The 22,563-nt window shown below is 24.7% G+C and overlaps 2 protein-coding genes and 1 long non-coding RNA gene across 11 annotated transcripts; 1 reads left to right on the plus strand and 2 right to left on the minus strand.

Moving 5' to 3' along the window:
- Window positions 1–3,734: 3,734 nt before the first annotated feature.
- Window positions 3,735–8,818, minus strand: LOC114131693 (RNA-binding protein spenito-like). Of its 2 annotated transcripts, XM_027996992.2 has the most exons (3): window positions 8,634–8,818; window positions 8,350–8,417; window positions 3,735–8,211 (listed from the first exon to the last, which is right to left on the minus strand). In XM_027996992.2, the coding sequence occupies exon 3, from the start codon at window positions 8,176–8,178 to the stop codon at window positions 5,908–5,910; it is 2,271 nt and encodes a 756-aa protein (XP_027852793.1). In that variant the 5' UTR covers window positions 8,179–8,211; window positions 8,350–8,417; window positions 8,634–8,818; the 3' UTR covers window positions 3,735–5,907. The 2 variants fall into 2 exon arrangements, with proteins under 2 accessions (XP_027852793.1, XP_027852792.1); XM_027996991.2 differs by having other exon boundaries at window positions 8,350–8,818.
- Window positions 8,819–13,549: 4,731 nt separating this feature from the next.
- On the minus strand, window positions 13,550–21,714 carry LOC114128746 (uncharacterized). Of its 6 annotated transcripts, none has more exons than XR_007606127.1 (4): window positions 21,058–21,714; window positions 18,925–18,998; window positions 14,271–14,377; window positions 13,550–14,093 (listed from the first exon to the last, which is right to left on the minus strand). XR_007606127.1 is itself a non-coding variant. In XM_050207473.1 (4 exons), the coding sequence occupies exons 1-4, from the start codon at window positions 21,358–21,360 to the stop codon at window positions 14,291–14,293; spliced, it is 561 nt and encodes a 186-aa protein (XP_050063430.1). In that variant the 5' UTR covers window positions 21,361–21,714; the 3' UTR covers window positions 14,271–14,290. The 6 variants fall into 6 exon arrangements, 2 of the variants coding, with proteins under 2 accessions (XP_050063430.1, XP_050063431.1); XM_050207473.1 differs by lacking the exon at window positions 13,550–14,093 and adding an exon at window positions 19,103–19,159 and having other exon boundaries at window positions 18,925–19,038; XR_007606128.1 differs by lacking the exons at window positions 18,925–18,998; window positions 21,058–21,714 and adding an exon at window positions 16,707–16,974.
- LOC126552715 (uncharacterized) lies at window positions 16,337–22,177 on the plus strand. 3 transcript variants are annotated; one of them, XR_007606130.1, is made up of 4 exons: window positions 16,528–16,623; window positions 17,470–17,639; window positions 17,700–17,821; window positions 21,711–22,177. It is a non-coding gene; the product is annotated as an uncharacterized LOC126552715 (long non-coding RNA). The 3 variants fall into 3 exon arrangements; XR_007606132.1 differs by having other exon boundaries at window positions 17,470–17,623; XR_007606131.1 differs by lacking the exon at window positions 17,700–17,821 and having other exon boundaries at window positions 16,337–16,623; window positions 17,470–17,623.
- Window positions 22,178–22,563: the final 386 nt, after the last annotated feature.

Below are 22,563 nucleotides of genomic sequence, written 5' to 3' on the forward strand. Positions count from 1 at the left end.
AACATCATTATTAAAACATAATTAAAACTCAGCTCACTACTACATTATGTACTTATGATTTTTATATTTAATTATAATATCATTGTGTATAGGTTTATAGAATACTTTAATTATTTATAAAAATAATTATAAGAAAATATTTATAATGTTCATGTCTACATTCAAATGAGTCGTCTTAATCATTTTTCTATCATCGTTCTGCTAAAAAATATTAGTTTTAAAATGAATAAGTCATTATTCCTTTGAAAACGTACAAAAATAATTTCCTCTGACTGAATAATTAAATCGAAATCTATTGCAAACAATCAACTTAATTAGTAAAAACTTTGATTAGGATTAATTTTCCAGCGTTGACTTGATGAGAATGACTCGGTACATGAGTGGTAGATGACAAGTGTACGGTAGACCGCCTACAACAAAAATATCAGAATAGGAGTATCTATATTATATTACACTCGTATTATTTGTATTAAACAAATATTATAATAAATATATCGTAATTAATCATTTACATTTTAGAAACTAACATTTTCCTTTTTGATTAGTGAATGATTTTATGATAACTTCATATGATAATGAAACAAAAAAATTTAACTCAATTGTCAGAATTGTCTTACTTCCAGGGTTGTAAATAGGAATTTGCCATCTCAGGGCAAAAAAAACGGCTCATTAGTCATTATACCGAATACAAATTTCATATAATTTAAATTTAAAAAATTAGCCGCTTTTATGTTATCAGCTACTCGGAGCAATAATACCTTGTAGCGCCTCCCTAAATACGACCCTCCTTACATCAAATAAGACAATTCACGATAACAAAATCATAGGGATTGTAAAATTTAATTTAAACACCAATTCGTTCCTAAATAGTAAACATTATACATTCTGGATCTTCGTTTCGCATAGACTATATTTTTCATCAAAAACTGTTTTTTATACAATGCACATAACACTCGTGGATTATTTTTATGAATTCATAATAACAAAATCAAAATAGATATGTACATTATTATAAAATTATTTTTCGTAAGTATAAAATAAGGAATTTTTTTATAAGAACGATGTGATTTAATCGTATTATATATTCTCTTATTGTTACATTCTTTTTTAGTAAAAAAAGAATATTTCACTTTTTAAATTTTGCCATTCTAGGCAGCAGCTTACTCTGGCTTCGTGACTAGCTTATCTCAAATTTTCCTTTATGTAGATATATTTTCTTACATAAATTACTAAAAGTATATTATTGGCAGTGATAATTAATTTAATTGGCTTAAATATTTGTATCATTGTTGCTGAATTGTAGATTTAAATAAGATACATAGCACAAAAAAAGATCTTCTTGTGCTACTTATCGTTTAGCACAAAGTACATTTAAATTTTTTTATGTTCAATTATTGTAGACAATATGGGACAATAATTACAGTTCAATGTCTATCTCTACTCACTTTTTTTCACATTGGCGACAGAGACTGGTGACAACTTTTTTTTCTGCATTATATATTGGTCACAAAACTTTGGCTACTTACTAACTATAGTATGGTAATGCTCTATAATAACAATTATAGATCTCGGTGAACAGCGATCAAACACTGTACAATGAAGGATGTGTTGATAAAATTCATAATCTTTGATAGTTGATCTCAATTTACAATTTTAATGAAGTGGTAAAAGTTTTTACTAGTTGATCAGGTTTATAACTTATGTTTCTTAGGTTCTTACCAAAATAAAAACTGCTTCTATACTAGCATTGTCAATTCTGGCATAAAATAAACTTGAAAATAGGTAAACTTTATACTACAAGGTAGCCAATGTATTATTAGTTTGTTGTTGTGTGCAGTGTATGTACTTTGACGAGTGATAAAGACAAGTAGAGATAATAGCTACTCGGTAACTTACCTTACCAATTGTTGGTAAATTTTTGATTTTATATTATTTTTTCTTTGGTTAATAACTATTTTTTTTTAAAAAAACCTATTACAAAAATCAATAGAACTTAAAATTTCAAGGAACTCTTTTTTTCTAGAAATATCTTGTTAAAAAATTAATTTAGTTTATAATTACTATTAAGTGTTTATTGGAAATTGTAATAAATAATAGGTATTTAAATTCAGTCACATTAAATAAATTCTAATTTATATAATATATATGTACCTATTACGGTTCATGCTATGAATTATGTATGAGAGGGATATAATTGTACATGTTTAAGTTATTAAAAATAAAAAATCTATGTTATTGATTTGATACAGTCAAACATAAGTATATAAGGTTTAACAAAACAGTATGTAGAAAACAATTTGTGGTAAAAATAATATCTATTAAAGAGAAAAATTCTAAAGTTACTAATTAGTTTTTTTTTAAGCAAAACTCAAGAACAAATAACCATAAATACTTGAAATGTACAATACATGTTTATCATTTTCTATTTACGAGAATATAATATAATATTATATTGTTATGAATTTTACTATATGCAATGACATTTACGGTTTTTTTTGTTTTATAAATATTATTATTTATTCATATCATATACCTATCTATTTTTAATACATATATACATATATTACCTGTTATTATAAGTAATAAAATAAACAATATATTTTAGGAAAATATTTTATCAACCTACTGTAATAATAAAAGTAAAATAAATTACTAATATCACAGCATTTCTAATTAGTGACATAGGCTAACAGATTGTCTGCTTATAATCGTTTCTTATTTACAATTATGTATCATTGAATTCTAATTTAACACGGCCACTATTATCCTCTCAACACCTTATGTATAGCAGAGCGGTACTCGCTTGCCTATCTTTATTTTTAAATTTTAAGATGTTAGGTATAGTAATTATAATTTTCAATTTAAAGTTATTATTTGTACACAGGATATATAATATATTTTAATGTTTAATATTGTATTTATAATTATCTAAAATTCAAGAATTAAATTACTTTTAAAAAAATTTACTATTTAATCAGATTATTAAGCATATGATTAACCCTTATACTTATAATTATATTACAAGACATAAAAATAATATTAATTTAATAAAATATAATTGTAATTCCACCTTCCAAAAAATGAATCTATCAATAGTCAGAATTAAGTATTCCACTAAATATTAATAGTATAAGCTTATGAGTTTTCATTTTTAAAAAATATTTCAACAATTTATTATTCTAATATAAATAATTATAATTAATTGAATGTATAATTACTTTCCCCAAATTATACATACATTCTGTGTAATTTATTATTTTCATTAATTTTTCTGTTTACTTATATAGTTATAAATTTTATTGTCAATTTATTGTTTAATATAACTTCAATAAATAATAATATGTAATAAATAAAATATATGACAAAACATTTTTTTTTTTTACAAGGTATAGCTTACAGGGAATATGCAACTAGTATATTGTATAAGTTTAAAATGTTGTACTTAAAATTGTTATTTAATTGGTTAAAATAATATAAATAAATATGACCTATAAATCTATTAATTTATTTAATAAAATCATTAATAGGTATTATGTATTGAGTAATTTTAATAATGACTAATAATTAAACTAATTAGTGGTATTTTCAATTAGATAACATAATTTTAATAAAATGTTAAATGGATTTATACTAAATGTGTTTTCGAATTTTTTTTTGCGAGGGAGGAGAGGGAAGGGTTAGGTATTGGTTAGATAGAGTAGAAAAATAATAATATGTGAAAATTTTAAGCATAATAAATCAATAATTATAATATAATAATAGCATAACTGATGCAAAATTGAAGTGTCAATAAATATTAAAAAATATGTATGTCATGATTAAAGACCAGATTTTGTTTAAAACGCATCTGGCTATTTTCAACATCATATTATACATGCAGTCAATAAGTGTTCATAAATCATTATTTGATTGATTAAATATCAACATTCAATAAAGTGCATATTTTTACATATTCTAACGTTAGTGCATGTCCTGCATAGTTTTGCATATTTTAACAAAAAACCGTACAAATATATACCAAACCATCCAAAAAAGTGTTGAGCAAAAAAAAACAAATTATAGGTATGTTTATATAATATTAATATAAAATATTTTACGACTTAAAGAATATTTGGATGCTAAAAATAGGTTAGGTTATTGTTTTTCCAATTAACATACTACATTAAATTGTTCATACTATTTTCCTATTTATATCAGTATATCACTAATGTATCTACCTATTATTTAATTTTATTAAAATATTTTTTACTTTATTTTATTTATTTATAATTTTATTTTGCATGTTTTACATATTTTGACTTTATTTTAGTGCATGTCAGCATGCAATTTTAAAATTTAAAATGCATAAAAATCCAGTCTTTAATCATGATAAATTAAAGATTTTAGTCATCAAACACAAATTTAGGAAAACTATTACTAATTTTTACAATTTTAATTCTAGCCATAAATTAGAACGTAATTAATTTTTTAAAAAAAAGGAAATTAATTTTAATAATTAAAATTTGTCAATCTCATTTATCACAATTTGAATCAAACCAATAAATTATTATAAATTATTATTTACACATATTTTCATGAGAAAAAAAACACCAAACTCTGTAAACACTGATCACAACACCAACAATTGTAGATACCCGACACAGCATTTACTTAACTTCCATGTAAAATGCTGTTAATCCAAATCATTTTAAAAAAGTAGTTGTATAATTAATTTAAATTAGCAAAAATATCATTAAGATATCATATATGATTTATATGCAATGAATTAAGATCATTTTTAAAAATAACAACAGTTGAATCGCGAATTACACTTTATTATAAGACTAATATAACGCACATGATTAATTACAAGTTAGTAAATAATAAAATTAATTATTTTGTCTTAAATAGTTACAACACTTCAAAAAAGATTACTGAACAATCCAAGTTAACTTGATTGCTTGATAGTTTACACTGTATTTTAAAAGATATAAGAGAAACAGTTTAATTAAAATGTAAGAACGGTATACATATTAACACTTATCAATAATAAAATAATGCATTATTTTAAATGTAAAAATATTGAATCACTTTAGTACACATTAATAGACTTAAAATAGTGTTCTACGAACTATACATTCCAGCACAATTTGTTTAAATTATATTACGCACTCCACATGTTTTATACGTAATTAAACTGTGTGTGTGTTTATGTGTAAACTTGAATTAATAAACAAATACATTAAACTGAAATTAATTAATTAAATTTTAAGCACATAATAAAAACTTTTACACAGTTTTAATAAACCACAATAACTTGTTGTTATGGACTTCTGCGTTCAAATTAAAAAAACATAAATATTGTAACATCAAAAATTAATTTGGAGTCAATAATAAAAAATAATTAATCTAAAATATATTCTAGTATTATTATAACTTAAAATAATTAATATTATCTAATTATTAAGACATTGATATAAAAAAAAATATGTATACATCCAGTATATATTATTAAGTGAATGCTACATGCATTGTCTTTGCTTAACAAGCTCACAATAGCAAATTAGTAATCCATTTAATTCTGGTATGTTTAATATTAAATTTGAATTGAGGTATTATAAAATTTAAAATTAAGAATATTATTTAACGCATTTCATAGGTTTTTTTATATTTTAATTTTGAAGTGAGTCACGAGTATTTTAAAATGTTTAATTGTTTTTAAAGATCCATAAAGATAATATTCTTACTATTAAATTTGTTAATAGGTCAATTCATTTTATTATTAAACATAAGAGTTAAATTAATCATTTAAAATGTTCAATTTGTTATGTTATGCATTTGTAAGACGGAGATAAGACATGCGTTTATAAAGTCCTCATATAGGTTAATGAACCTACTTGAAAATTGAATTAAAAAACAAATATCTCATTATGCAACACCCCCACTAACTACTACCACAACTAAATGATCATCTTTTAAAGTTTCACTGCTTAAGTTTTTTGCACTTTGTTTCAATAATTTGGCAGAATACTCACAAGGAGGAAATGCATATAATACACCAGCTGGTTCAGGATCTTTAGTTATCAATGATATAACTCCAGCAGCCTCTTTTTGTTTTAAATAGGATACTAAATTACGCAATGGTCTAATTTGAACCGATGCATCATCGTTGGAAATGGAGCTAGTAGAACAAGGCATAGCCAAAAATATAGCATGCATATCAGCAGTTATTATACGTTTAGACACATCTTCCAACTTTGGCTCATCTAAACGCAATCGTTGAGTTATACGTAATGTTGATTTGCCATCTTCATCTCTCATCATTAAGTCTATAACATTTGTATCGCCAGAAATTAAATGACATTTAGCTGGGAACTGTGAGCTTTTTAATACAAGACTGCCTTGCCATATATCAGCACATTTACGAGCCAAATCCCCAAGTGTACGAACAGTTGACAAAGGACATGCAGATTGTATTGCTCCTTCTTCAGATTCTAAATCACTGTCAATCGATTGGTGAAGTGGTGATCGAGGAGAACCAATATCAGAAACAGAATGCTGCTTGAATGATCGACCATTTTCATAATTTGCAAATTCCTTACTTTCTTCGCCATATTCTGCACGATTTTTACGAAAACCTCTGGAACTATAAGAAGGATACTCACCATCAGGCCAACCATAAGGATATTCATCTTGTCTTGATAGTTCTCTTAAATCTCCTGCAGATGCTGCAACATCATCATGAGATGACTTAGACTTTGATGAATAAGTTAATGTAGGACTGACACAGACCCCTCCATCAGCAAAATCTGTTCTTAGTTTATGTTCGGAACCTCCTAAAGCCACTCCTCTCATTTCTTTGACAGCTGCAGTTGCAGCATCAATGCTTTCAAACTGTATATAGGCACAAATGTCACCTTTGACATATTCAATTTTTTTAATAACACCAAATCTATCAAATTCTTGTTCTAGCTGAGCAAGTGATGTCCAAGGACCCAAACCACCAACCCATATTCGTTGTGTTGGTGTAGATTTTCCATAGCCAATTTTACATTGAAATTTGCCCAAATATTGACCAGATAATTCAACTTTTGCTCTATGAGCCATATCTAAATTTTGATAACGAACAAATGCATATGCATTACCTGTTCCCGGTAATGGCCTTTTAACATCAATATCTTCAACAACTCCATATCTACCAAATATACGCCGAAGTTCTTCATCCGAAATAGAAACTTCTAAATTACCAGCAAACAATGTACGTGTGGCTAACGGGTCGTCTTCTGGTGGAATGTGGTGCAAGTAGTTTGGAAATTTATCTTTTTTGTCATGTAACAAATGAGGATGAGGATGTGGTCTAAATGGTGGTAAAAAATGTCTTGGTGGTCCATACAACGGATGAATTGGCCCTAAATGAGGATGAATAGGAGCCACATGGTGTATTAACGGTCCTCTAGGTATCATAAGTTCATGAGGATGTAATGGTGGCAAACCAATTTCTCGAAAGTCTCGTGGTGGCAGCATAGGGGGAAGAGCACCATATGGTAGCCTTTCATAAAACCTATCAGCTGGATGTATCCTATGAATTTCTGGAGGCATGGGGGATCTATGATAGTATCGTTCAAACTCTGGAGAAAAATTTCGGGACCGAGAGCGTCTAGCTCTTGATTCATAGTGATCTCTAGAACTACGACTTTCATAGACAGGTGCAACTAAAGCTATTTTATCAAACAAACTTATCCTAGGCTTACTGTGTTTGGCGTCTCTAGCATCTTCTGAGCTTCTAAAACACACATATGCCACTCTCTCATCTAGTTCATGCGATATTTTAACAGAAAATTCACCAAATTTGCGATATTCTCGATACAATATTTCTTTGACTTGTTCATCACTTGCTTTGGGATGTAAAGCACTCACTGACAACACTTTATAAGTGGGATGCGATCGCTCCAAATCTCTAGAACGGCCAAATTCATCTCGTTCCGAGTACCTAGATACTCTGGGACTGGGTGGTGATCGAGCTCTACGGCGAACACGTTCGGGCGATCCTCGTTCGTCAGAACTACCATCGTACCTGTTAATACTGCTATGACGTTTCTTACGTGACATTGGAGGAGAATCACCATAACTTCTGCGTTTCATATTGTCAATTTTCACGGTGATCGTATTGCCTTTAAAATCTCTATGCGATCCAATCATTCACACTGTTGCACAATAAAACCATTAAATTACCTGAAATTATAAACGATTTGATTAAAAGTAGGTTTACGTTATTAAAATAATGATAAAACTAAACGATTGTATAATTTTTTTATTTGATTTCATCAAAATCAAACGGCAGCTAGGTATGTAATAGTATGGCGTACTTACGCGTGAGATTCGGAAAGAAACGCAAACGAACGTCGCGCGGCACAGAGGACCATCAATGCATGAAACGACTGAAAAACGATCGGATTCTGTTAGTAACAGCGGAAAGTTCACAATTTAAGCACAAAAATGATTAAAAACTTAGGAGCACACAATAGAGTACACGGGCACTACTCGTATACGTAATGGTTGTTAGAAAAAAAAAAAAAAAGTTATTAAATGGCGGAACTGCGGAACATGTAGTGCCGTTTGGACGCGGTGTACGTTACGCTCACTAACTCACTTACGCCGAGAACGATCGTGTATTCGTGTGTCGTGACCGCGGCCGATGCTCGTGATGAGTGTATAAAACTTACAAAATGAAGGTAGTTGCGCCGCTGCAACTCGCGGCTGTATTTCGTATTATATTCTATACAGTAAACGCGTAACGCGTAATACATTCGTTCCTTATATCACCGACGTAGAGTCGAAATAATAATAATAATAATAATAATGATATTGTGTGGATACCACAAACAACAGCTGCTGGTCACCGAGAACCTACGACGTGGTAACCGACACACATAATATTATTATCAGTTGTGAAAAGAATCTTTATCTTTGTCGAGCTATCGACGCTGTGGCGACATCCGCCCGACACTATCCAGGTACCGTTGTGGTAGTTTGGACTTTTTGTCGTCTTTTTTCCCGTACTTATTACCAATTCTCTCTTCTCTCTGCGTTTTTCGTTCGTAACACATTTACTTCACTTTGTAAAAACTCCCACGTACGGTTCGTTTTATTTCTCATTCTATTGTATACAATAAACAAATTGTTGGTTTTATTAATTTTTGGGTTATATTATATTGCGACGGAGCATAACTCACTCATAAGTTTATGGGGTAATAGGTTCGTTTTGTAGTACCACAGATTATATGAAAATTAATAGCTAAAATACGAATATAATTTTTTTAAATTTAAAATAAATATTTTAATTAATAAACAATATTATTTATAAAAAGCATTTAACCATGAATCTTATGATTATACTTTCAAATATTTTGGATGTAAAATTAATTTTTAATTAACAATATAAAAATGGAAATTGTATGTTTACATAATATATATAAACTAAAAAATAAGATATTTTTTTTTTTAAATTTCATATAAAAATTTTATTTAATAAATAATATTATTTATTGAAATCAATTAACCAGGAATCTTACGATTAGAGTTTCAAAGATTTTGGATGTAATATTAGTTTTTAATTAGCAATATGAAATTGAAAATTGTATATTTTCATGAAAATTAACAGTTAAAATACGATTTTAATTTTTTTAAATTTTAAATAAATATTTTATTTAATAATTAGTATTATTTTTAGAAAGCATTTAACTTTGAATATTGTGATTATAGTTTCAAAGATATTGGATGTAAAATTAGTTTTTAATTAACAATATAAAAATGGAAATTGTATGTTTACATAAATACATAATATATACGAGTAAAAACTAAAAAATAAGATATTTGTTTTTTAAATTTCATATCAAAATTTTATTTAATAAATAATATTATTTATTGAAATCATTTAACCAGGAAACTTATGATTAGAGTTTCAAAGATTTTGGATGTAATATTAGTTTTTAATTAGCAATATGAAATTGAAAATTGTATATTTACATGAAAATTAATAGTTAAAATACGATTATATTTTTTTTTAATTTAAAATAAACATTTTAATTAATAAATAATATTATTTATAGAAAGCATTTAATAATGAATCTTGTGATTATAGTTTCAAAGATTTTGGATGTAAAATTAGTTTTTAATTAACAATATAAAAATGGAAATTGTATGTTTACATAAATACATAATATATACGAGTATAAACTAAAAAAATAAGATATTTTTTTTTTAAATTTCATATCAACATTTTATTTAATAAATAATATTATTTATTGAAATCATTTAACCAGGAAACTTATGATTAGAGTTTCAAAGATTTTGGATGTAATATTAGTTTTTAATTAGCAATATGAAATTGAAAATTGTATATTTACATGAAAATTAATAGTTAAAATACGATTATATTTTTTTTTAATTTAAAATAAACATTTTAATTAATAAATAATATTATTTATAGAAAGCATTTAACAATGAACTTTGTGATTATAGTTTCAAAGATTTTGGATGTAAAATTAGTTTTTAATTAACAATATAAAAATGGAAATTGTATGTTTACATAAATACATAATATATACGAGTATAAACTAAAAAATAAGATATTTTTTTTTTAAATTTCATATCAAAATTTTAATTAATAAATAATATTATTTATAGAAAGCATTTAACAATGAACTTTGTGATTATAGTTTCAAAGATTTTGGATGTAAAATTAGTTTTTAATTAACAATATAAAAATGGAAATTGTATGTTTACATAAATACATAATATATACGAGTATAAACTAAAAAATAAGATATTTTTTTTTTAAATTTCATATCAAAATTTTAATTAATAAATAATATTATTTATAGAAAGCATTTAACAATGAACTTTGTGATTATAGTTTCAAAGATTTTGGATGTAAAATTAGTTTTTAATTAACAATATAAAAATGGAAATTGTATGTTTACATAAATACATAATATATACGAGTATAAACTAAAAAATAAGATATTTTTTTTTTAAATTTCATATCAAAATTTTAATTAATAAATAATATTATTTATAGAAAGCATTTAACAATGAACTTTGTGATTATAGTTTCAAAGATTTTGGATGTAAAATTAGTTTTTAATTAGTAATATGAAATTGAAAATTGTGTATTTACATGAAATATAATAGTTAAAATACGATTATAATTTTTTTTAATTTAAAATAAACATTTTAATTAATAACTAATATTATTTATAGAAAGCATTTAACAATGAACTTTGTGATTATAGTTTCAAAGATTTTGGATGTAAAATTAGTTTTTAATTAACATTATAAAAATGGAAATTGTATGTTTACATAAATACATAATATATACGAGTATAAACTAAAAAATAAGATATTTTTTTTTTAAATTTCATATCAAAATTTTAATTAATAAATAATATTATTTATAGAAAGCATTTAACAATGAACTTTGTGATTATAGTTTCAAAGATTTTGGATGTAAAATTAGTTTTTAATTAGTAATATGAAATTGAAAATTGTGTATTTACATGAAAGTTAATAGTTAAAATACGATTATAATTTTTTTTAATTTAAAATAAACATTTTAATTAATAACTAATATTATTTATAGAAAGCATTTAACAATGAACTTTGTGATTATAGTTTCAAAGATTTTGGATGTAAAATTAGTTTTTAATTAACAATATAAAAATGGAAATTGTATGTTTACATAAATACATAATATATACGAGTATAAACTAAAAAATAAGATATTTTTTTTTTAAATTTCATATCAAAATTTTAATTAATAAATAATATTATTTATAGAAAGCATTTAACATGAACTTTGTGATTATAGTTTCAAAGATTTTGGATGTAAAATTAGTTTTTAATTGGTAATATGAAATTGAAAATTGTATATTTACATGAAAGTTAATAGTTAAAATACGATTATAATTTTTTTTAATTTAAAATAAACATTTTAATTAATAAATAATATTATTTATAGAAAGCATTTAACAATGAACTTTGTGATTATAGTTTCAAAGATTTTGGATGTAAAATTAGTTTTTAATTAACAATATAAAAATGGAAATTGTATGTTTACATAATACATAATATACGAGTATAAACTAAAAAATAAGATATTTTTTTTTTTAAATTCATATCAAAATTTTAATTAATAATAATATTATTTATAGAAAGCATTTAACAATGAACTTTGTGATTATAGTTTCAAAGATTTTGGATGTAAAATTAGTTTTTAATTAACAATATAAAAATGGAAATTGTATGTTTACATAAATACATAATATATACGAGTATAAACTAAAAAATAAGATATTTTTTTTTTAAATTTCATATCAAAATTTTAATTAATAAATAATATTATTTATAGAAAGCATTTAACAATGAACTTTGTGATTATAGTTTCAAAGATTTTGGATGTAAAATTAGTTTTTAATTAGTAATATGAAATTGAAAATTGTGTATTTACATGAAATATAATAGTTAAAATACGATTATAATTTTTTTTAATTTAAAATAAACATTTTAATTAATAACTAATATTATTTATAGAAAGCATTTACAATGAACTTTGTGATTATAGTTTCAAAGATTTTGGATGTAAAATTAGTTTTTAATTAACATTATAAAAATGGAAATTGTATGTTTACATAAATACATAATATATACGAGTATAAACTAAAAAATAAGATATTTTTTTTTTAAATTTCATATCAAAATTTTAATTAATAAATAATATTATTTATAGAAAGCATTTAACAATGAACTTTGTGATTATAGTTTCAAAGATTTTGGATGTAAAATTAGTTTTTAATTAGTAATATGAATTGAAAATTGTGTATTTACATGAAAGTTAATAGTTAAAATACGATTATAATTTTTTTTAATTTAAAATAAACATTTTAATAATAACTAATATTATTTATAAAAGCATTTAACAATGAACTTTGTGATTATAGTTTCAAAGATTTTGGATGTAAAATTAGTTTTTAATTAACAATATAAAAGGAAATTGTATGTTTACATAAATACATAATATATACGATTAACTAAAAAATAAGATATATTTTTTTTAATTAAATTTCATATCAAAATTTTAATTAATAAATAATATTATTTATAGAAAGCATTTAACAATGAACTTTGTGATTATAGTTTCAAAGATTTTGGATGTAATTAGTTTTTAATTAGTAATATGAAATTGAAAATTGTGTATTTACATGAAAGTTAATAGTTAAAATACGATTATAATTTTTTTTAATTTAAAATAAACATTTTAATTAATAACTAATATTATTTATAGAAAGCATTTAACAATAAACTTTGTGATTATAGTTTCAAAGATTTTGGATGTAAAATTAGTTTTTAATTAACAATATAAAAATGGAAATTGTATGTTTACATAAATACATAATATATACGAGTATAAACTAAAAAATAAGATATTTTTTTTTTAAATTTCATATCAAAATTTTAATTAATAAATAATATTATTTATAGAAAGCATTTAACAATGAACTTTGTGATTATAGTTTCAAAGATTTTGGATGTAAAATTAGTTTTTAATTGGTAATATGAAATTGAAAATTGTATATTTACATGAAAGTTAATAGTTAAAATACGATTATAATTTTTTTTAATTTAAAATAAACATTTTAATTAATAAATAATATTATTTATACTCTAAATTTAAACATGATTCTTGTGGTTTTAGTTTCAGATGTTCAAAATGAAAACTGAGTTATTTATTAGCTATATAAAAATTCAATTTGTTGGATTCTACACCTTATTATATTAGGAAATATCATTTTGATTTTTTCAAAATTTTACTGGTACATTTTATGTATTAATTATATTATTAGTTTGTTAGAGCTTGGTAATTTTATGAATTATGTAGCATTAAAACAAAATATTATTTTGCTTATCGCCTTAATCTCTTTTCCATTCTGTCTATGTTGGGTTTCCTTTTTTTATGGCTTGTGGTTTTGTTGAGTGTCACACATTGTTTCACTTCTTCAATTTCTGTTTTGCTGAATTTTGTTGTTGTCCTTGAATTTCTTGGCTGTTTTTCTTCTCTATTTAAAACAAAATATGATTAATATTTATTCACTTTAGTTCTTACAATTAATTTAATAGCTGATTATTTATATTCTTTGGTAGTGTTAGGAAATCAAAACCAGTTTAGTTCCTTATTATTATTCATTTTCGTCATCCTTTATTTTTTCAAATCAAAACCTGCGTGAAAAAATTACATTTGATAGTTTATACTCCTTTAAAGCTGTTGTGACTGCAGTAGTGGCTGGATCTCTTTGTATGTGTTGCTGGTATTTATCAGGATGCGCCAAGTATAATGTGCTACCTATTATCAACAACGACAATTGAATAATAACATTTGTCAAATCTAACAAAACAATAAAAGTACATCAAATAATCTTATTTTATATAATAAGTAGGTATTGGAATATATAGGTTGTCATTAAAAAATCAAAAGTTAAAATAGTTTACTAAATAAATATAAGAGTGAAAATATGGAACAGTTCTACAGTTTTAGTATAGTATGGATCTTAATTTAAAAAAAAAAAAAATTTGAAAAAAGTCAAGTCTTTTTGAAATAGGTAATTGTGTTGTTTGATAAAAGAATTACTCAGTATATTATATTATTATCTATATTTTTTCTATTTTCTTATTCTTAGTTACAGTTTAAAATTAAAATACATAAATTAAAATTTAAAAAAATATAAATTATATTTTATTATACATAAATATACTAAATTATTTATTTATAAACAAAAATTTAATAGAATATTTTGCATTTTTGGACTTTTTGCTCGACAATAAAAACTAAAATTGGATTTTTAGTCTAACTTTTTTTTAACCTAGACTAACCAATTAACTTTAGTAATAATTCCTATACTTAAATACCAAATTGTAAATCATATACCTATTAGATGTAAATTGAATATGGAAATTCATTTAAGTTTTTGTGTTTTTTCTTAAAGTTGAAAAATTTAATACAAAGTTTTGCATTAGTTTTCCTTCAAAATAGCTATAGAAAAAACTCGAGTCATTATAGGAAAAATGTTTTGAGGGTTTGAATTTTAAATTTTTACAAAATTGTGTAACGATAATGATTTTAAATTTTTGTTATTTTTCAAAAAGTATTAGTCACAGATACTTGAAAATTTCACTAGTTATTTAGATTAGTATTTTTCTTACATGATTTAATTTTCAAAATATTTTGCATATTTTTATGGCTATTTATAGGCATTTGAAACATTATTTATTTTTATTTTTTATCGACGCTGATAGGTAATTTATTTTTTGGTTATGTTTATATCAAAATACTGAGACATTTAGACATTTAAGGCAAAGTTCCTTAAGATTTATTACTTATTCTTATCATAGGATAAAAATTATAGGAATACATAGGCACATTTTTTTTTATCAGCATTCGAAGTTCAAATATTAACAAAACCATGAATACAGAGTGTTACACTGTTATTAACAACAATTAAAATGTTAAAATATAAAATGTTAAATGGATATAGGTAACTATTGAAAAGTTACTTATTCATTATAACTGATAGGTTGGTCGATGAAACTGCTCCAAATAGCAGTGTTATATCACTTAAATCTAAGCAACAAGTAATAAAGCGAGACTTGGTTACACAAAAAAAAATTGTGATTAAATTTTAATGATTTAAAAAATGTGATTAAATTTTAATGATTTAACTCCTTGAAAATCATCTTTATTCATTATATTGTCTTGTCGAACCAAGATAAGCAGATAAAGAAATTCAGTTCTTTGTTCTTTGCTTAACGTTTTTAACTTCAAAATATCATATTTTAAATGCTGATAGATTATTGCAAACAAATACAAAATCAATGAGTAAATTTAATATATTCACGCAACATAGTATTGAATTCCAAATCTTTAAAGTTTAATTTTTTGCCACCTAATTATTTAACATGTCCAGAATATACAGATGTACCTATTAAATATGTTTTGAATGACTATTGACTATAACTTATCTTTTTATTTATTCTTTTGAAATTTCACATTCCTACCCAAAACAGTAGATAAAATAATGAATTATCTGTGTATTTGATTAATAAAATAAAATTCTATAATTTACCATGACAATTAATATACAAAAATAATTATTTATATAAAATGTTAAGTAGGTGTTATAAAGATTAATAAACAAATAAGTCATAATTTATGTAGGTATTGAAATGCATATAATATTATACAGACGACTCTCGTTAACTCAAACCTTTACAACTCGAAATTCTCGATATTTTGAATAAATAAAATTCCCCTTCAAATAACAATAATAATGTTAAAATAATCTTGTTAACTCGAAAATTAATTAAACAAGATTTTGATATCTCGAATTTTCTTATCCAAATTTAGAACTAAATACATGTAGAGTACCTACTATACGCATAAGAGTATAAGACTATATCGTCTCCAATATATTGGACAATAATAAAGAAGTCGAAGACCCGTAAATAGAACCTTGTAGTATCATCACAAGTAAAAAAGTGACACTTGTTTTAGAATAATTACGTAACAAAATCAATGGAAATTGAAGCCTGAAGGTATGGAAGATTTATTTAAACCCTCGATTATTTAAAAAATAAAATAGAGAACAATATTATTTTAAACAAAAATAAACAATAACCTTTGAGCCAATTCTTTAAAAATAATATGTAGGTACTCGTATGTATATTTTATTATTTTTTAATAACTCGAAATTTTTAATAAGTCGAAGTTTTTTTCCCCGCGAACTTCCGAGTTGCCGATAGTACACTGTATTAAAAAAACATGTCCTACTTTGATATTTATTATTATTTTATTTTATTATTTTTATAGAGAACAAACAATACTTATGTATTGTTGTGTTTACAAATTACAACCATTACTAATTCTAACAAAATTTTTCAACTTTACAACAGTCAACAGCTCACGCACTTACACAATACAGTGAATACACGGTTTGTAATCTTAAATCTACTAATCATGATATGATTACAGATTATAATCTGTGATAGTACCTACCATAAATTTTTTTGGTTTGATTAATAATAAAAATATTTAACACGTCTGATATCTTTTGATGATAATAATTTTTGTTACTGTTTCGCGATATCCTCCTGCGATTCAATTTTCCATTTCTGTTTTTATTAAATATTTAAATTTAATAAATAATTTAACATGTCGATGAATACAACATCAAATTCGGACAGTTCTAATAAAGATTATGTTTTAAAACTTTTAATAAATCTACCCAATTCTAAAATATATTTTAATATCATTTCAACCCGTTTGAAAATTATGATGATTATGGTTTTAAAATCGGATTTAGGTAAACAATGATCTTATATTTTATCTGCTCAATTTATGGATATGACATTTATTTAATCTTGTTAATTTTTCTTTTTTAGGATGAATAAATAAAAATACATTCATGATTTTACTTGATAAAATATGAAAACAATCAATCAATAGATGTTAGAAATTATTGCACTAGAAGTTCAACTGTTATTTGAATCGCAATAATATATGATGTAATTGGAATATACCAAGTTAATTATCCTGGTACATTGTTTCTCAAGTATAAACGTTCTATAAATGAAAAATTTTATCATTTTTTCTAAATTTTGTTTCTTTATAGATGACCATTTTCAAATGCACAAATCTACTCTTTGTCTTATATACAAAATAGTATATTCGATAACAGTTTAGTGTGTGTGTAGCTCAAAAATAATGAATATGAAGGTTGTTTTCTGTTTTAAGGTGAAGGTTATCTTTATAAGAATAATTTAATGACACTGTAGTAAACCGACGGAGTCGTTTCACTATTTTTTTCTATTTTAATTAATTTACATGACCTTCGCATGTAAATACTTTATTACCAAACTCTTAGCCATACGTAATTAATTTTGCTGGCGATTTCTAAGAATTAAGGCGTATGGGAAAAACAATCACAAACAACCTTTCGATTTAAAAAGTTGATTTAACAAGCAAGCCGTACGCATAAATTACAAATGCGCACGCCTTGGCGTTATAGCACAACAACAAGTCCAACCCAGGGTTAATTAACTTTTGGGTGTAAAACCACTTTTCGCAGCTACAATAACAACAATCACTGACTCGCCTTTTTGTCCATCTACTAGTCTCTATCATGTACAACCAGGGGGTACAGAGAACCATATAAATACGGGTCTCTGTCCGTCTTAGAATTAGAATTAGTTTACATCTACATAGAACTAGTCTATGACCAAATTTTAGATTAACTATTTTCTCGGGCAGTTACTTAACGTGCTGTCCTCAAATTTATATACAATTTTTATAACAAGTTTTTAACTTTAACTTTAATAAACATTTCTATTAACTTTTTATCTTGAATAGTTTATAGGAATATAAAAATAATAGTAATTTAAAAATCAAAATACTCTGAATCATAATTTAATATTTTAATATTTATATTACTTAAATTGAGTTAATGTTTATAAAACGTGTTATATTTTGTTTGTGTCCCAGAACACAATACTTCAATTTAGTATTTACTAACATTTAAATTTAAAATGTATTTTGAACATCATATCACTCAATAGATAAACACAATGAGATACTGTGCTTGGAGTACCAGTAATTGAAACAAGACTTTCGGTTGAATTAGGTAATACGTAGTTCGATCTTACTAATATGACAGCTCCACTTGATTTTTTAATTTATTTTATTTTATTTCCTCCTTTGCCAATTATCTTACCACAATAATGTGATCTAACAATCAGGTTAAGTGTCAAATGTGATTTTGTGCCATTTAATTTCTTGAAATACTATAATAAATTTAAAAAGTAATTTTAAAATTTAGTTATTTTTAAAAAAATTCTTACTTCTTCAACTTTTTGACCAATAACTTCAGTAGCTTTAGAAATTTTAATTGGTTCCCCAGTAATAAGAATACATTCTGGAATCGAACCATCAGTGATTATATCACTAACACCAGACTAAACAAATATTTTAAATTATAATTAATAATATTAATAAGAGGTTAAACAATTATAACTATACCAGGTGTTTTATATGTTTTAAAGTTTCGCCTTCTTTACCAATAACATTTTCAAATTCCTTAAGTTAAATAAAAAATACAGATATTATTATCATAAAAATGTATAAAAATAATATACGTACATTTTTAGTTTAGAATTAAGAATTAATTAATTATTTTAGACTAACTATATTTTTAAATTAGGTACCTATATTATAGTATATACTCTATAATATGAACATAAATATTACCTAAATATCCATTTTCTAAAATGTCTATTACTTTTTATTTATATCTTACAGATAGTATATTTTTTTTTTACCATACAGTACCTATAGTGCATACTGTATACAAATAATATTGTCTTTGTCTTATACATAAAATATGTAGATTATGCAAATTTTGTTGGTTTAAATATAAAAGTAGATTTACCAATTATCAGACTTAAGACAGTAACTTCAGTTATGCTTTCTTGTTGGTCATATACAATGACATACTTGAAAAATGAGATGCACGTGATCAGCAAAATTTTTTTAGTAACATAAATGTTATCTACCTATATTATTATTAGTCTTGTAAAATACTTTCAAAATAATTGTATTTAATACATACCATATAGATACATTTATTTAGAAACTATTTAAAATAAATTTAAGAACAAGTATTCAAGAACAAAAACAAATACTTAACAGGCATGTTTTTTCAACAATTGTTTAATTTTATTTTTTTAATTAAACAAGTAAGAAAATTAATTTTATAATAATAAATATCTAATTAAAAAATTGTAATATCGCATTTAAGTGTTATTACTTATTACAATTTAGAATGTTGTACTGCCTACTAAATAAAATAAAATAATTTTGCTTTAGCATAGAAATACATCATTAGGTATTGTCGGTATTGATTCAATAAAAAGTTTTAAACAAATTTAAAATTAAAAAAATATTCAAAAAAATGTTTAATCATAGTTAAGTGGCCCAGTGCCAGATTTTAAAATTTGAAAATTAAATTTTGTATTTTAGTTACCACCTTAATTATAATACTTTTCCACTAATTTACTACCTGATACCTATTTAAGGGGGGTTGATAAGGTGTATTATATCGAAAAAAATGACTTCACGGGAATAATTCTCAGACCTTGTAGAATTGTCGGATTTTGGTAATTATATTTTTAATTGAAAGAAGAAGACTTCCTACAGGCCGCATCGAACTCAGATTTTTATTTTATTCAAAATAATAGTAAAATATAATTTATACAAAATTGTTTAAAATTGTATTATTTTTGAAGACAGATTATAAAGTTTGAAATTAAATTATTGAAAAACGGAGATTGATGTGGATTGTAGAATTTTACCCTCTATGAGTTAAAAAAAATTATAAAATTTGGTTGATTCTACAGAACAGGATCCCTATAATTCCCGTAGAGTATATTTTTGTGTACAAAATCGCATTGGTACCGCCGAGCGCCTTAAAATATTAGAGCAATAAGGTAGGTATCAAAAAAAAAGTCTGAAGCATTATGAATAGTTCTTCTGGATTGCGAAAAAATATTTACATAAGAGTATTTGTCTACTAAATATAAACACTTGCAAAACGGTATTCAAAATAGATACTTTCCAATTATTTTATGTACCTATTATAAACTGAGCTTATGAAGTATTGAATACCTACGTTTGCTCAATACTCTATAAAAATTAAGAATTATAACTTATAATCCGTTCATCACCTGTGTCCTGTAACGTGACGTATATTGAAATCAGTACATCATAACAAAAAAGAAAAACAAGAGTTTAAAAATTAACAGTGCTATGGTTTCTAAAAGTAATAATAGACAACATCATTTACACGGGTAAAAAAAACAAATCGTTTAGAATATTATAGAACAATACTAATAGTTCACGCGGACACGGGAGAAACCGTGTGAGCAACGCGCTTTTAAGCAAGTAAATCCAAATAAAACAATATTTTTGCTACTTACCGGACCGTTACACAATTCAAAACTAAATCTGGGCCATTCTTTTCTCACCCTGGACACCATGTCGTACTTAATGTGGACCTTGTCGGACATCGTAGACTGTAGAGTGTATGTTATTACCATGATTTCATCGATTCCGCCAGACCTTTTTATACTAGGGGATAAGGTATATTGATTCCGCCAGTATCGACTTCTCCAGTGCAGGTCGTCTAAAACCAACATATCGATTCCACAAGGGTAAAAAAAAATCTTCCCGAAAAAATTAAAAGAATATGAAGCTAAAAATATTGATCGTTCACATTTCATCAGTTTGGTATCATTACATTATAAGAAATAATATTTTACAACTTTTAACTGTATAATATTCATAAAAATAATTCAACAGGTATATAGGTACATGATAAAAATTGTTATTAAATTAAATTTGTCTTATTTTATATATAATATAATATATTGTATATTTGTATATTTGTATTGTATTTATTACATTGATTAGTGATTACTAATTTAATTTTAATACCTATTTAGATGATTTATTTGATTGTATATATTATATATAATATATACTATGTATTGTATTGTGTGTATTATATTGGTTATTAATTTAATTGTAATATTTAAAAGAATTGTATTTATATTATTGAATTATTTTGCAGATGTATTATAATAACAGAAACAGATTGACAGCAGCAGGTGCCTGATTGCGGTGTAAATCGGTAGGTGGTGGAATCGATAGGTTGTTTTTTGACTACCCGTACTGGCAGAGTCGATACTGGCGGAGTCGATACTAAATTGGCGGAGTCGATACTAAATTGGCAGAGTCGATACTGGCGGAGTCGATACTACATTGGCAGAATCGATAGGTCCTCGTCATTACCTAACGATTATTCGATTAATAGGAAATCCAGCAAACGCACAACAGACGTAGACGGCCAAATAGAAACGAGCCAACGAGTGACGGACACTGACCAGTGGGCAGTGACCGGCCGTCGGACTACGGAAAAAACCCCAACAACGACGCGCATGCGTAATAATCGTGCATGTACATCTACATTCTGACTTGTATTAATAATTCATCACTTATTGAAATGTAACCACTATAAATAATATTATTTAAATATCATTTGATTATTATTTATAATAGTTGCTTTATAGTTGGGTTTTTTTTTTTACTGTTCGATAACGGTCCGACGGCCGTCGCCCGTTGGTAATCGTGACTTGTTTCTCTTTGGCCGTCCTGTCTGTAATTTTATTTTTATTCTATTTGTATTTAAATAAACGTATGTACGATTATCATTTATTTGCATTCTCTCTAGATGAAATCTCGTCGTCTATTCTAAAAACCGGAGTAAAATACCAAATTTACATTCGGCAGTTGTAGTTCAAGTTTAGCTTCATTAGTTTTAATATTAGGTAGTGCGATTTGAAAAGCTATTGTCGATTTTCACACAAGTAACAACGTTTTCCAAGCGTTATGTAACGGCTATTGTTTATAATATATTACGTACG

The sequence above is a fragment of the Aphis gossypii genome, chromosome X (assembly GCF_020184175.1).
Source record: "Aphis gossypii isolate Hap1 chromosome X, ASM2018417v2, whole genome shotgun sequence".
NCBI lineage: Eukaryota > Metazoa > Arthropoda > Insecta > Hemiptera > Aphididae > Aphis > Aphis gossypii.